General features: G+C 34.0%; 2 protein-coding genes and 1 long non-coding RNA gene across 4 annotated transcripts; 1 reads left to right on the top strand and 2 right to left on the bottom strand.

The window, feature by feature from the left end:
* Positions 1-686: 686 nt before the first annotated feature.
* On the bottom strand, positions 687-4320 carry LOC145574666 (glyceraldehyde-3-phosphate dehydrogenase A, chloroplastic). The gene is made up of 5 exons (XM_081632504.1): positions 4166-4320; positions 3773-3883; positions 2266-2570; positions 1721-1965; positions 687-1449 (listed from the first exon to the last, which is right to left on the bottom strand). Exons 1-5 carry the CDS (start codon positions 4205-4207, stop codon positions 947-949), a joined length of 1206 nt encoding a protein of 401 aa, XP_081488630.1. The 5' UTR covers positions 4208-4320; the 3' UTR covers positions 687-946.
* Positions 4321-5378: 1058 nt separating this feature from the next.
* On the top strand, positions 5379-7127 carry LOC145574668 (ribulose bisphosphate carboxylase small subunit, chloroplastic 1-like). Its single transcript, XM_081632505.1, has 3 exons — positions 5379-5633; positions 6528-6662; positions 6776-7127. Exons 1-3 carry the CDS (start codon positions 5457-5459, stop codon positions 7004-7006), a joined length of 543 nt encoding a protein of 180 aa, XP_081488631.1. The 5' UTR covers positions 5379-5456; the 3' UTR covers positions 7007-7127.
* Positions 7128-8541: 1414 nt separating this feature from the next.
* On the bottom strand, positions 8542-14831 carry LOC145576448 (uncharacterized). 2 transcript variants are annotated; one of them, XR_014098389.1, is made up of 6 exons: positions 14477-14831; positions 13862-13893; positions 13639-13736; positions 11267-11424; positions 9751-9988; positions 8542-9115 (listed from the first exon to the last, which is right to left on the bottom strand). It is a non-coding gene; the product is annotated as an uncharacterized LOC145576448 (long non-coding RNA). The 2 variants fall into 2 exon arrangements; XR_014098390.1 differs by lacking the exon at positions 13862-13893.
* Positions 14832-15542: the final 711 nt, after the last annotated feature.

A 15542-nucleotide genomic window follows, 5' to 3' on the forward strand; every position in this document is an offset into this window, starting at 1 on the left:
TGTAAGAGAATGTCAGGAATATTGTAATCAACTCAATCTGTCCCACAAATGGGGGAAATCTCCCTATTTATAGGGTCATTGGGAAAAGTGTGCCCTTACGTAGGTCATTTGACCTAGATTTGGTGGGCTGCCCGCTCTTTTGGTGGCTTATCGGGAATTGGGCCTGTGAAGGCCGCCATTTCCTTCTCTTGACAGTGGATTCCACGTGTCAAGCTATTATGGACTTCTTTGAAACCAATTACGGGTGGACACGTGTCCTGATTTAAGTGGCCTACGCGATGGGGTAATTTTCCCTAAAACATCATGTAAACCCAAACACTTAGGGTTTGAGTGTTTGAGAGGGTGAGCTTGGGGTGGGAGCTTTCATGGAGATTGAAAGCTTTTAAATTACATTGTTCTTCATCAAATTGTTACTCCATAGTGGATTGGTGGGTTTTTCTCCCGGTTCTCGGGTTTCCCACGGTAAATTCTCATTGTCTCGTTAATTACTTGTTTTTCCGTCTTCGTTGTTGTTAATTGTCGTTAATCGCAAACTAGCTATCACATTCGGTAATCCTTTTCAGAGTGATCATTCATATTATAGTGTCACTTGTATGTCTTTTTTATTGTTTTCTAAACAACACAACAGCATAGTAGTTCGTTAAATAAGGACAAATACTCAAGTTGCAGGATAAGAAAGTGCAGTGTATTACCAAGAACCATTGATTAATTAATATGAGGCAATTACCCATCATCACAAGATTTTTGTTTCTCCCACATAATAATTAATTTATATGCACGAATACTTGAATTCTGTCCTATACAAGTTTGAAAAAGATCTCTTATTACAAAAAGAAGAAAACAATTACTAACAACATGGGAAAATTGGTGATCATTTTACTACTAAGTATGATCAATGAGGCAAAGGAAGTGAGTTTGTTTTGTTTAACAAAATAAACAAGATCAATTACTGCCACTTGTTAGCAACAATGTCAGCTAGATCAACAACTCTTTGAGAGTAACCCCATTCATTATCATACCATGCAATAACTTTCACCATATCGTCTCCCATAACCATGGTCAAGGAAGAATCGACAGTTGAAGAAACGTCAGTGCATCTGAAGTCAACAGACACCAGAGGCTCATCACAGACTGACAGAATGCCTTTGAGTTCGTTGTCAGCAGACTCTCTGAAGGCAGCATTAACTTCTTCAGCGAAGGTTTTCTTGGTGACTTGGACGACAAGGTCTACCACTGAGACGTTGGGGGTAGGGACACGGAGAGCAATTCCGTTAAGCTTGCCTTTGAGACTAGGGAGGACTAAGGCAACAGCCTTGGCTGCACCAGTTGATGTTGGAACGATGTTCAAGGCTGCTGCTCTTGCACGTCTTAGATCCCTGTGGCTAGCATCGAGGAGTCTTTGGTCTCCGGTGTAGGAGTGGGTGGTGGTCATGGTTCCCTTGATGATGCCTGACAAATGAACAAATTTATAGAAATTAACATGATCATAACATCTATAACAATGATCATTGTAATTACTACTTCCATAACATATTATGTGCAACTTTTGAATTTTGTTATCTCACAAATAATTCCAAAAGTAGCACATAATATGTAACAGACGTATCTTTGAAGGGTGATTGTTTTCGAGGAAATAAAATTTTTCATTAGATGAAAACTATGGAGGGTCATTGTCTACTAGAAAAAAGACTTCATGAGTTGAAAGAGTGAATATACGTACCAAATTTCTGGTCGAGAACCTTAACAAAAGGAGCCAAGCAGTTAGTGGTACAGGAAGCGTTACTGATGATGGTGTCTGAATGACTGTAACCTTCTTCGTTGACACCTACAACATAGGTTGGTATGTCTCCCTTTCCTGGTGCTGTAATCAACACCTTCTTTGCCCCTGCTTGTAAGTGCTTCCCTGCACCCTCTCTGTCTACGAACACACCTGTACCCTCGATAACCAAGTCGATGCCCAAGTCCCTGCACCACAATGCATAATCAACATCTATACAATGTACATCAGAAGTGGCAACAGAAATGTTGCAACTATATCTGAGATAATACTAATAAAAACATGAAAAACTCTGTTGTATGCACTGCTATTGTAAATATCAGAACGTCGAACTAAGTCATAAGGCCTTCTTTTCAATGATCAATGAAAATCGTTTTAATCAGGAAAAAGAGTGGTATAAATAAAAATATATCCATCAACAAAACAGGGGCAACAGAGTACTATAACATTCAGGAAAGATTGTAATATAATATAGAGTGAATACTAACCCCCAAGGTAGGTTTGAAGGGTTTCTGTCAGAAACAACTTGGATGAGTTTGCCGTCAACAGAGATGGCATTGTCCCCAGATGGCTTAACATCAGCGTCGAATGTGCCAAGGATGGAATCGTACTTGAGGAGGTGGGAAGCTTGTTTCACACCTCCAGTGTCGTTGATGACTACGACATCAAGGGGAGAGTCCTTCCTACCGTGCCAACACCTTAGAAAGTTCCTTCCAATCCTTCCAAATCCATTGATTGCTACCTTGAGTTTTGCCTCAACAACACCTTTCTGGCTACTTCTGTTTCCACCAACCTATCCACAATGCATGAAATATTTTAGTTTAGACCAATATTATGATGTTTAACCTTGGCAATATATGTAACAACATAATATTCTCCTAAATAAAGCTAATTGTCCCTCTATCATTAAATTGTTACATACATACGTCATTAAATAATAAGGCACTAAAAATTTGAAGCAAAGACTCAAAGAGTCACAAAAGACATGATGTAAATAAGGCTCGATCCCAAAGTACCACCCCATGACATTAATCAACTAAATTAGTTGTCATTCACATATATGTACCACTCATATAGAAAGAGAAAGGGATAGAGATTAATTGTCAAATGTATTTGGGGCCTACTGAGTGAAGTGGGAGTTGATAAAAATATGAATAAAAGGTTGGTGAAACTAGAATAATAAAAGTGAATAGAACATAAGAAGAAAAGGATAGTCGGACTATAGAAATGTTAAATGTCACTAATCAACAAAAGTTGTGTTACTTTAATTTAAAACCTTGAAATATATACCTTGTGTATGTTTCGAAAGATAAAACTAAACTTCATCAATAAGATAAACTAAAAATACAAATTAAGTGACAATTTTATAAATAAGTCAACAACTTTTTATTAATTGTGATTCTCACACTTATTGATCTATTATGAAAAATGTCATGGTGATTGGGTAAAGTTGTTAACTTAGTTGCAAAAATTGTCATTTGATTTGTATTTTCTGATTATCTAGTTGATAAATTGGGCCTTTCATGTATTGAAATAATTATCAAGTTGATAGTTGACAGTAAAATTTGAGCTTAAATGACAATAAAGTTCAAATGCTTCTAGTCAAATGTATCATATTATTCACAAATTAATGAAGAAACAGATTTAACAATGTATGTATTGTACTTCTTTCGTTTCATAAAATTTTTCTCATCTACCTTCTATGTGGCCTTTAATGCGTATTTTTCAGTATACTATATATAAAATTAAAAAATGTTGGTTTTTCACATTTATAGTACATGAGTAGAACATTATCAAACGGACGGAATTTGTAAGAATATAAACAATTACACTGGCTTACAAATCAATTCACTTTCAAAACAGCAGTAATTAGCTAGAGAAAGTTGTACTTTTGCTTTTGGGCACATTAGATTCCAGAATAAAAATTCCTAATGCAATTGTTACATACGTAGTACTTACTTTCCTACAAGAAAGAGAAAGGGTAAAAAAACTTACGGCATTAGTCTGGAAGGCCACTAAAGCTACCAAATCATCAGAACCCTTGCGAGCAAAGGGAAGAGATGAAGTATGTAGACCGGCAAATTCAGAAAATCCCTTGTTGTAAACCTGTCATACCATATCACAAGAGAAAAAAATATTATAATTTAAGTCAAATGATAGTGTTACATCTTATAAATGTATAATGTCACACTGCGACACTTTAGATTAGTAACTAGTGTGTTACATTTGTTGTGATCGAGGATACTTAGACATTGATCACCAACATTATGTTTTTGTTGGTGGTCAATATCAAATTCTAAAGTATCATCGAGAGACAGTGAGCTAGCTAACTCGTTTTATATCAATAAGTAGGTAACGAATAAAGAAAGATTAAAAAGAATTAATAACCCGGAGCGACGGATTGGCAATGGAGAGCATGTTGGAAGCCATGCTCTTCTCCTAGCAGCAACAATTTAGAGAAGAACGGTGAAGTAATAGAAGTAGAATAAGATGATGTTGTGTTCATAAGAGAAGTCATATTACAAGCCATAAAAAAAAGAAGATAAGATTATTGATAGCCTCTCAATTAACGTATGGTTGTGATTTTGTTGGCTTGCTTATTTTCTCCACCCATTTCTTATTATTTTCCCTTCTGTCAAATCTTATTGGTTTCCACATACTCAATGTTAGTGGGCCAAACCTTACCTATTGTAACTCCACCTCTCTTTAAGGATCAAATCCAAACCCATGAGTATTCAAATCACTAACCAAAATTTTGGTATTGGATTGTCCTGAGTTGGCCTCATTATTATTTAACAAACTAGCACATGTTTTGGCCTTGTTTATATAGTTTTATTTTATCTATTTTTGGTTTGAAATAAATAATCAATTTAGACGAAATTTGATTCGGATCTTCAATACAAATATTAATAAATCTTTTCATTAGAAAATTAAAACATATAATTATAATAACTTATAATTGAACAGCAAATTCAATTCAGTGTAAACTTCGTTTATTATGCTAAACTAATATGTCGCTTTTCTATAATAATGGTTTTTTTTTTCATTAGTGCATAATAAATTATTTTTATTATCACTCCACATTTTTTGAATAGAGTAAATCAATCATATTAATTCGTCTAAAATTATATATAAGCCAATCAAATGAAAAAAACAGGTATTTAATCCAATATTTTATTTTATTTTTTTATTTTATTTTTATGAAGATGGTATGGTCTAAAAACCTTAGCTAAAAACGAATAGAAATAAACCATATATAATGCCATACCGCATATTAACAAATTAAAGATAGAGGTAGGATCTCTTGAATTCACCACCATTACACATACATTTTCCTTATCATCTTCCTTTTATAGATCAGATAAGATATGGATTTCTGCCAAGTGGCACTTATCCAAAGTGCTTAATAGCCAGTAATTAAAATCAAAATTTTAAAAAATTATTAATTTTTTTTTCTCTTTTACTTAGCTTCTACATTTGTGTGTGGTTGTTGAAGTGTACCTAACAGAATCAACGGTCAAGATTATCCTTAAACCATATCCACTTCTTAAAATAACACATAGAAGAAGTTAAAGGGCTTTATATATAGGGAGGTTGTAACAAAGAAAAAGGTGTGACAAGAAAAAGAGTTGTAATAGTATTAAGTAAAGAGGAGTGATTTAAGCGTTACAAAATTAAAATGGCTTCCTCCGTCATCTCCTCCACCACTGTCGCCGCCGTTAACCGAACTCCAGCTCAAGCTAGCATGGTGGCTCCTTTCAATGGCTTGAAGTCAACCGTTGCCTTCCCTGTCACCAAGAAGAACGATGACATTACCTCTGTTGCTAGCAACGGTGGTAGAGTCCAATGCATGCAGGTACTACTACTACTAGTTTTACTAAGTGGATTTCAAGGTTATGTAAAAATACAAAATTTGAGTATAATAGATGTGATATATTGTACAACGCCTAGTTTAGTATAATTTTGAACTAGTTTAACGGTAACCTTTAATCTGTATTGAGGTAACTTTTAAAATGAGTAAATTTTTAATGTACATTAAGTAGTTACGGTACATTTTAAGAGATTAGTTTGATAATGGGTTACTTATTTAGGATAATAATGGGCATACATTATATCGTATTATCGTACAACGCCTAGTTTTAGGATACGTAACTTATCACCAATTTTAGGGTGACATTTAACCTGCATTAAGGTAACTTTTAACCTATAATGATTTTTATTGTATGTTAAGTAGGTAACTTTCACAAAATGAGTTTGATGAAGGGTTATTATGTGCTTATCTTCATACATTATGAGTAATTTTTTACTTGGTGAATTTCCTCTATAAGTGATAGCATATAGATAACCTTTATTTTATATAATAGCTGTATATCCCCTGTACTCGGTATAATATTTATTGTACTCCTATTATATAAGGATTACATAATAATCGTAATTGATTAGCAACATTTTGTTACAATAATAAAATGACAAGTATCAAACAATAATGCATTGGTATTTTCAGTGACATATAACAATATATGTTTTGGTGAAATTGGAGTATTATTATAAATTAAAGGATTGAAAATCTTCTTGTCAAAAAAAAAAAAAAAAAAGGATTGAAAATCTTTGTTTACTTTTATCATGAGCTTAATTACTTGTTTGGAACACAATTATAGAAAGGAAATAATCATGTAAAGACTAGTAATTAAGTTGAAAAAGGATTTTTAATAACAAGATTAATATATTGAAATTGTTGAATATGTTATAGGTTTGGCCACCAGTTGGCAAGAAGAAGTTCGAGACCCTATCTTACCTCCCACCTTTGACCACTGAGTCTTTGCTTAGTGAAGTCCAATACCTACTTAACAAGGGATGGGTTCCTTGCTTAGAATTCGAGACTGAGGTAAGCTTTAATTACTCCATTTTTTTCAGAATTTTCATGTCTTTGATTGAATCAAAATTGATTTGATATTTACATATAGCTAACAATCTTTTAAAATTTTTTTGTTAATGTAGCACGGATTTGTATACCGTGAGAACCACAGGTCCCCAGGATACTATGATGGCCGTTACTGGACCATGTGGAAGTTGCCTATGTTCGGTTGCACTGACCCTACTCAAGTTGTCAACGAGCTCGAGGAAGCCAAGAAGGCTTACCCCAACGCCTTCATCCGTATCATTGGATTCGACAGCTTCCGTCAAGTGCAATGCATCAGTTTCATTGCCTACAAGCCCGAAGGATACTAATTATTATGTACTCCGTATATTTGATTTTTTTTTGCAATTTTTGTTCTGATTTCTTGAATTCCATAATGTACTTGGAGAGAAATTCTTTCTTCAATGTCTAAAGAAAAATACATTTACTAAAGCTGACTCTCAATTATTTATTTATTTATTTATTTATTTTGTCTTAAACAATGATACTAAAGCACATATACAAAGTTCATGACACTGGCTCATTGAACATACAGAGAGTTACTGTCAAGGCATCTGAAGTCTGATAGGAACAGTACATACTCCAACCCTGACGAATGATCTTCGTGGTTGACAGCCACTGAAACATCCTTTGAAGTGAAAGGAGAAGCCACCAATAGAGGTTTCCCCTGGCTTCACGATATGAGCTAAACAACCATCGCCATCTTCATTAATCTAATATACTACGTAACATTTCCTTTAGATTATGTTTATGTGTCTGCTTCTGTAATACAATAGCAGGCAGATGCAGCAAGTAGTTTCATATTTTGCAGCTACAGAGGAATCTCAACTTTGGTTTGGAGCATATCATTAAGCAAATCAGCATCATTAAAGCATACATCATAAGGGAAGCTTTCAGATCTCATTACAAATGACTTGAAAATTGCTACGAGTGTAACTAACGACATCATATTACAACACCAACGGGATACCCAATCCAACTATCCATCAACTAACGGCACCAACCCATGAACCCATACCCCCTATCAAGGTCATTTTCCTCAAATAATCGCATACTTGCATCAAGAGCTTTTATTGATGCAACAAATCTTAGAATGTGGAATAGTTCAGGAACTTAATCAAGGACCACTATTTTTTAGTGTTGCTTTCAACACATTCTTGATTAAAAAATAACATAGATTTCGTAACATTTCTCTTTCATTAATTACGTAATTCGGATCACTCGCACAATTTTGTTGATGCAAACTTGCACATTATCACCATCAATATATTTTCCAACACATACTCTTGATGAACTTTTAATTTGACTCGTGAAACACGTACTTATCTATTTTAACCATGATACAATTCTCATCACCATTTTCATTAGTTTCCCTCACTACTGCACGGCTGCTCCCTTGCCATGATGGGTTTGCTCTTCGTTTTTTGTTTTCCTTATCGGTTTGCCATGCGTGAGCCATAATCAAATTACTAATAAATCTCAACCTAAAGTCATTGAAATAACAAATTGCATCAATCACACAAACACAAAGTAAGGTGACCTAGCAAGAAAATTGGCTAGGTATACCTTGATATGGGACAACCAATCTTACCACAAACCATTCAATTGATTTACACAATGTCAAGCAATTAACAATGTATAGCACAAACCAACTAAATTTTAAAATTGTAACTAAGATCAAAAGAAGCTCAAGAGAGTCAAACCAAATCCGTACACAGTTCGAAGTCAAAAATATGAATAACAGGTATAAGTACGCAACATCGAAAACAACTAAAAAACAACTAAGAAAGCAATACATTCTTTTTCATTGTACGTAAACTTCCCCCCCCCCCCCCCCCCCACCTGATTGAGCGGTACAAACCATACAACACCTACAAAGCAGTTTCAGCCTTTTCAGTTTCATCAAAGAGCACCAATGTAGACACCTCACCACCTCAGTGAGCTGCTCAATCCTGGAATAACCGACATAACCTGGGGGTGAACCGATCAACTTAGAAACCGTGTCTTTCCATGAACTCACTCATATCAAGGCGGAGCATGGCTTCTTCAGAACCGAAGTAGTAAGCAGCTAAAGCTTTTGCAGGTTCTTTCAGACACCAGTTGGATCGGAAAAGATGGAGCTGGCAATTGGACTGTCAAGATCCTTTAGGCCAACACGAGAATGCTGAATTGCACGGCAGATAGCTTTGACAGCTTTGTCTTGAGTCTTGCCCTATTACACGACCATGAAGATTGATTTGTCAGATGAAACTTTCTGAACTTTGTATACCTGTCCAAGAGAAAACTATTTCCCTAATCTCTGCATCTGTCACAACTGCTCCAGCCTAGTCCATATTTGCCTCTTTCTGTTCCTTGTCTTGACTTATGAGTGCAGATATTTGTACCTTCAGCTCTAGTTCTTGGTCACGTAGCTCAGCAGCCTGCATATGGCAGTTTGTAAAACTGTTTAGCAAGAACATTATATATCACTGGCAAAGCATGAAAAGTCAAGCATTTTGCTGCACTTTGTACTGAGAGAGTGGAAGTATGTACAAGTCTACAACTCAAAGCCTCAAAGGAATAGACCAGCCCACAGAAGAAGGAAGCTTCATATAGTTCATAGTCAACCATAGCAGACAAACAAATAAACCTGACAATAACTCACCTGGCCCGTACCAAACCCAACATAAACTGATTTGAATTTTTAAAAGGACACTAAATGTCAGATCGAGAATGAAATTCACCTAAAACATTGAGATGGACCAACCCAACCTAAAAATAGCAGAATTTTGTTCCTAACCAAATAACCAGAACTCTACCTTCCAGTGAAGTGACTATGTTTAGAATAAAAGGATTAGTTAGTAATTAGGAGAGTAATTCAGATAGTAGATGCATTTATAAGCCTCCTTGTTCATTCCTAAATTCTAAGCAATATTATACTAAGGTTTCTGTATCGACAACAAGAATTACAACAACAATTCAAGGTGTTTATATTCCAGCCAAATATGAGAAGTTCAACAGATCCTAGTATTTAGTAGTGTACAATGACAAAATTACAAGGCAACACATCACATACTTCTTCCAGTCGACGAGCTACTCATCTGTTGTGTGAAGCAGGTCAATAATAGTCTTCGAATACCGGGTTTATCCTTGTAAACAATTATTAAAAAGAGTACTTTGCACATGGGTGCCAATAGAACAACGCCATTTCAACTTTCAAGCATTAGGTTGCTTAAGGTGCACCTTTAGAGCCACAGCCCCACCCATTGACTGTCCAATTAAAAAGCTTGGATGGTCATGAAACTCTGGTTTTCCTGATACAGAAAAGTATACGTTTAGCAACTACAGCTACAGAAGAGAGAGCGCCATAGGAACTAGTCACCATTTTAAATCCCTCTTCCTCATCTCCTTCTCATTCCCCCGTTCTCTTCCTTTCCACACTCCCTTACTCCCTATTCTTCTCTCCACATCTCTGTTCTGTTATGGTTTAATATCTTTAGTCAGCTTAGTCCTACATACCCCATCCTCCCTCTCTCTCTCTTATCTTCACTTTCAAATTCCCTCTCCCTCTCCCCCATCCATTGCATTTCCGTATTCCTTTCCTATTACTTTAGTCTTACTTGCTTTACTACCCTCTCTCTCTTTCATCTTTACTTTCATACTTCCCCCCCCCCCCCCCCTTCTTTCATTGTATTTCCTTATTCCCTTCTTATTACTTTAGTCTTACTTGCTTCACTAACCTCTCTATCTCTTTCATCTTTATTTTCATACTTTTTCCCTCTCCTCTAACATTTGCATTTTCTCAATTAGATAATTGAAGAATCCACTCGAGTAAATTTGCTTTACCTCAACAAAAAAAAAAAAAAAAAAAAAAAAAAAAAAAAAAAAAAACAAACCTAATGATTTTAACAACAGCAATGATTTTAACAACAGAAATAACAACATTATATTTTGAGAATGGTTTTAAAAACTCTAATATTATTCACTTCTTTTTTATCATGCTAGAATTAAGACATACAAGACAAAAAACTGTTCTTAAAAAAAAAAAAAAAAACGTCTGTTTGTGTACCTGCTTTGACTTGTAGTCTAGGTGTGATTGTATTGATGTATGCGTGTGAATTTGTATTTATCTCAGTAGCTAGAGGGATGTTACATGTGGTTCAAATAGTCTCTTGCATTCTTTTGGCCAGCTAATCTAATGCGAAGTAATCAATACACTACTGCTGGTTTGTTGTGTAACTGCTGATTTGCTGTTCAATGATGATGTTTTTTTTTTTTTTTTTTTTTTAATATATTAACAACAGCAATGATTTAAATCAGAAATAACATTATATTTTGAGAATTACATCCTCAAATGAAGCTATCATGTCGTACAGCCACTAATAATGACATATGGTTGATAAGAATAGTGAGATCTATTCTACAAACATTTTCATGCATAGTATTTATTAAGACAAAATAATATAATAGATATGAAGTAGTTCACTATGATGATTTTCTCCCCATAGAAATCGATGCATTATAGAATAAAAATCTTGAGGATCAGAATACAAACTAACAATTCAAACAAAAAAAGCCGTACAAAAACGTACCAAGGTGCAAAGAACTCTACAACCCAAAGATCTTTGCTTTTCAACACAAAACAATCAAAGTTACGTGAGTTCAGTTCAACTGATGCACTGGGCTCAGACGACTTTTCTCTTGATCCTCCTGCTTTTCCATTTAAATGATCCTTCACAAGTGCCTTTACCTGCACACAACTCACACATGTCAACATTTGTGTGTTCTCTTTCCAAAAATAATTCAGATTATGCTGGCCAAACTGCCAAAGACAATCAAATAAAAAAGAAACATCAAAGCACACACTTTATTAATAGTTTTAGACTGCTTCATGAGAACAGCTTGCTAACCAAGACACTAAGTATTAACATCGACTGTACATTCTCTGCTGCTATTGCTTCTCTGATTTTTAATTCTGTTCAATTTTTAAAGACAATTAGGAAATGATTCCCGGTCCTTTTCTGCCTAAATCATAATCATAAGGAGATTGAGAGAATCATAAACTTTAACAATAAAAAAGAAAACAACAAAATGAAGCATTCAACAAGGATACAAATCGCACAATGAAATCAGTCTTAGGTTAGCTTAGCATGCAAAATCAGATTAATTAAGGAGTAAACTAAGCTAGGGTAGATCATCCTGTTCAGCGCACTTATATTTTCCCAAGATTATAATGATCATAAAAGCTCAGTTAGCAGGAACAAATAAACCAAACCTATAAATATGCTCTCACTTCAATTGAAATATAATCGAATAAGACAAATTAATAATAAAACTCACATACAATACATGGAGTTTTGAGCTTAAACAGAATGTTCAATTATTCCATGAACAGAACTGCTTTTATTTGGATGATATTAAAAAATCAAATTAGAAAAAAAAAAAGAAAGAAAGAACAATAAAATGCCATATTTTTACGCAGTTCCCAATCCCATAAAAACATACACAGTAATCAAAATGGCAGTGGCACTATATATGAATGATATGGGTTTATTCTGTAAACATATGATGGTTTTCCACCTCACACTATATGAATATACTTATAACTTATGGTGCTAATTTAACCCTCATCTTGTGGGTCGACAATTTCTCATTCTTTACAGGCAATTTATGCAGATCTAACAACAAACACATGCTACATAACTTATTGTGTTCATCAATATATAAGATTATGTTTGTTTTAACTTATAGTGTTGTCGTACTACCCCTCCATTTTTAAGAGATGTACCTATTTATTGTAGTCTCGGTTAAAAAGTTTAAAGATAGACTACAAATTCTCACCAATATGTAATTTGAAACATTTCTTGTTAAGCGTCTTGATATTTGATCTACATAAGATAATCCAAATTCCTTATAATGTATACACACATATATATACCTTGTATCTTATCTTGTCTAATATGAACATCATTTTCCTATATCATATTATTATTGGGCCTTGGCTCACTGAATTTATTATGGGATAAAAAGGCTAAATATTATTATGTACAAATGTGCAATGATGTTTCTCCATGTATGTAAGAAAATATAACTGAGAATAAATCCGATCAAAGAAATAGAATGATTTTTTATGCAGTCTTGATGAAGAGCAAGATGCTTTCATCCTTTACCTCAACTATTTAGTAGTTGATGCTATTCCGATAGCGAGCTTTTGAATCTTGACAAGGATTAAGACAATGATTAAAAGATAAAACCACCTCTCTACATGAAAACTATACAAATGTGGCAAGTAAGCCGTTATATTGTACAGATGAAGGAATTTCTGAATTTAAAATATGGTTTCAGTAAGTATTTTAAAACGAAAAGTTCAAATCAGTTTGAGATGATGTTTATCATCCTTGAATTGTCAGTGAAAAGATAGTGCCTCTCCACTACTCTTCGTCAAGGTGAAGTAGTTACCATTATTCTAATTATCACATAACTAAATGTCTAAATGGCAACATAAAGGAAATTTGACAGCTTATAGTTTCTCGTTTAACATGAATGCTCACCAATTAAACCATAGACTGACAACTTTTTTGTTAGGTTATAAATAAAAAAAAACTTACTCATAGCTCATTTATGATCTATGATCTTATGGTCGAGATAAACAACAGTGACAGCACGAATTTCAGAGAGCTACGACATATGATCTATGACCCCACAATATGCATAGAAATTGAGAAGTCACTTGTAAAATAACAACTCTTTAATCCTGCTTACCTCAGCTTAGAAAGCATTCATGAGTTGTCATTTGTAACATACAAAAACAAAAAAGAGCATACGAAGCATAGACTAAGCTATGAGATAAAAAGGCTAACCCAGAATTACTTTTGCAGCCCGCCCCTTTACCCATATTATAAACACACACCCACACAATTCAATCAAGATTTAAGTAGCAAATTGTAGTGTATAGCCTGTATACCTAAAGACACTTCAACAAAATTCTCACGCCACAACTACAAGCTTTGCTCCAGTAATCCGCATGGATTATTTTGATGGATCAAGCTCCAGATGAGCGCACTAAAATCAAAGAACGGAAAACCAGAAAAAGTCAGTAATGTGAAATCAATATTAAATAATTATATAAGAAAGCAGAACAAAATTGAAAAGAATGAAGGAAAACATGCACACAAAATAAACCTCACCTTCAACTAATAGCTATAGAAGCAATTTGCAACTGTAATGCATCAAAAGAATTAGATTCAATTATTCAAATTAAATTTGACATCTAAAAGACAAACACAAGCTAAAATGGCAAAGTCACATGATATTGTACTGCAATAATTAAGCAGTCAAAGCAAATTGAAAAGCAACCAACAAAAAGTGATTCCACTCATCTAAATAATGATCAATGGGAAATCAAACAAACTTGTAGACACAATTACGATCAACTCATTACTTAAAAAGAATAATGATAAACCGTACGTTCAAACCTCAAAATTATGATAAAAACAAAACCTTTAATTTATTATTTAAAATGATATCTGGAATATTAACTCAAACCTAACACATTCTAAAGAATAATACTGCCTCCGTTACAGGTTATGTGCAACGATTTGACATAAAGCAGAGAAGGAAAATGTCTAATCCTTACACATACCCTGTAAACGGAGGTAGTATTTGACAAAGAGAAAACATAGGCTAGAGAGGTAAAATAAGCCTTAGAAACCGTTAGTTTCAAAGACAATTACACCCAAAACTACATATACTTCCCATTACCACAAATATAGAGAGAAGTAAGAGAGATTGAAGAAACTTACAGCAATCGATTCGTTAAAGATGGCATATTTTCTGCCTTTTAATTCCCCCTAAAGCTGCTCGTCGTAAAGGCCGCTCTTCTGGTGGCCCCGACTGAAATTCAGCATATCATATGGGTTGATAGGTTCGATCAAATTGACAAATAAAATTGAAGAAGTTAGCAAATTGACAAATAGAATTGAAGAAGTTAGCAAATTGACAAATAGAATTGAAGAAGTTAGCAAATTGAAAGAAAAAAATCAGCGAAAGGGCAACGGATCCAATGTTCAGGGTTCTTCAAGCAAAAATACAGAATTAATATTGGGAGAGGTAACAGAATTTGAGTGTACAATTGGGGAAATTTGATTATAATGTCGAATGAATGAAGATACTTGACTCACTTGACTGGAGCAGGAAAAGGCATGTGCTAGGTGCCTAGGTGTATTTGTTGAAGGGCAAAATAGTCTCACCATTGTAGATAAGCAAAGGTAAGACAAAATTCAGGGGTAAAACGGCCACAGTACTGAAAATAATACAGTTTTATTATTTGTTGAAAATAATACTTGTGAAAATTTTATGGTTTTAATTCTTGTAATTTAACTAGTCTTTTGGCCTTCAAAAAAAAAAAAAAAAAAAAAAAAAAAAAAAAAAAAAAAAAAAAAACTAGTCTTTTGGCCCGTTTAATGCACAGGTTATAACTTAGGTTATATTTTATATGTATGTATGTTTTTCAATAGTTGAAAGTACGAAGTTATTGTTTGATGACTATTGTGGCGACTGAAGCAGTGAAAATTGGAAACTTCTAAGAAAAAAAAGACTGAGGGTGGAATTGTGGAAGAAGAGGAAGGACCTTTGTTAGGTATATTGTATATTTGTATACTCTGTATATACATGAATATTGTGGGATATAAAATGACATATTAGTTTAAACTAAGTATTTTAAGTTTAAGTTTAAAAGATAAAAAGACTATTTTTATTAGGCAAAAGCTAACAGGTGTGGATAAGGCAGCTAAAAGTAGATAGATTAAATTAAAAATTAACATTAATTACATCGATCGACGCTTGATTTTGTCCTGTTTTGCTAAAATA

Source organism: Chenopodium album, chromosome 13 (genome assembly GCF_948465745.1).
Source record: "Chenopodium album chromosome 13, dcCheAlbu1.1, whole genome shotgun sequence".
In the NCBI taxonomy this organism is placed as follows: domain Eukaryota; kingdom Viridiplantae; phylum Streptophyta; class Magnoliopsida; order Caryophyllales; family Amaranthaceae; genus Chenopodium; species Chenopodium album.

Coding starts and splice junctions, on each gene's coding strand:
- LOC145574666 (XM_081632504.1), bottom strand. CDS start 4,207: ATGGCTTCCAACATGCTCTCCATTGCCAATCCGTCGCTCCGG. Junction 3,884..4,165: donor TTGCCAATCCGTCGCTCCGG/GTTATTAATTCT, acceptor ATGGTATGACAG/GTTTACAACAAGGGATTTTC. Junction 1,966..2,265: donor CCTTCAAACCTACCTTGGGG/GTTAGTATTCAC, acceptor ATTGTGGTGCAG/GGACTTGGGCATCGACTTGG.
- LOC145574668 (XM_081632505.1), top strand. CDS start 5,457: ATGGCTTCCTCCGTCATCTCCTCCACCACTGTCGCCGCCGTTAACCGA. Junction 5,634..6,527: donor GTAGAGTCCAATGCATGCAG/GTACTACTACTA, acceptor AATATGTTATAG/GTTTGGCCACCAGTTGGCAA. Junction 6,663..6,775: donor GCTTAGAATTCGAGACTGAG/GTAAGCTTTAAT, acceptor TTGTTAATGTAG/CACGGATTTGTATACCGTGA.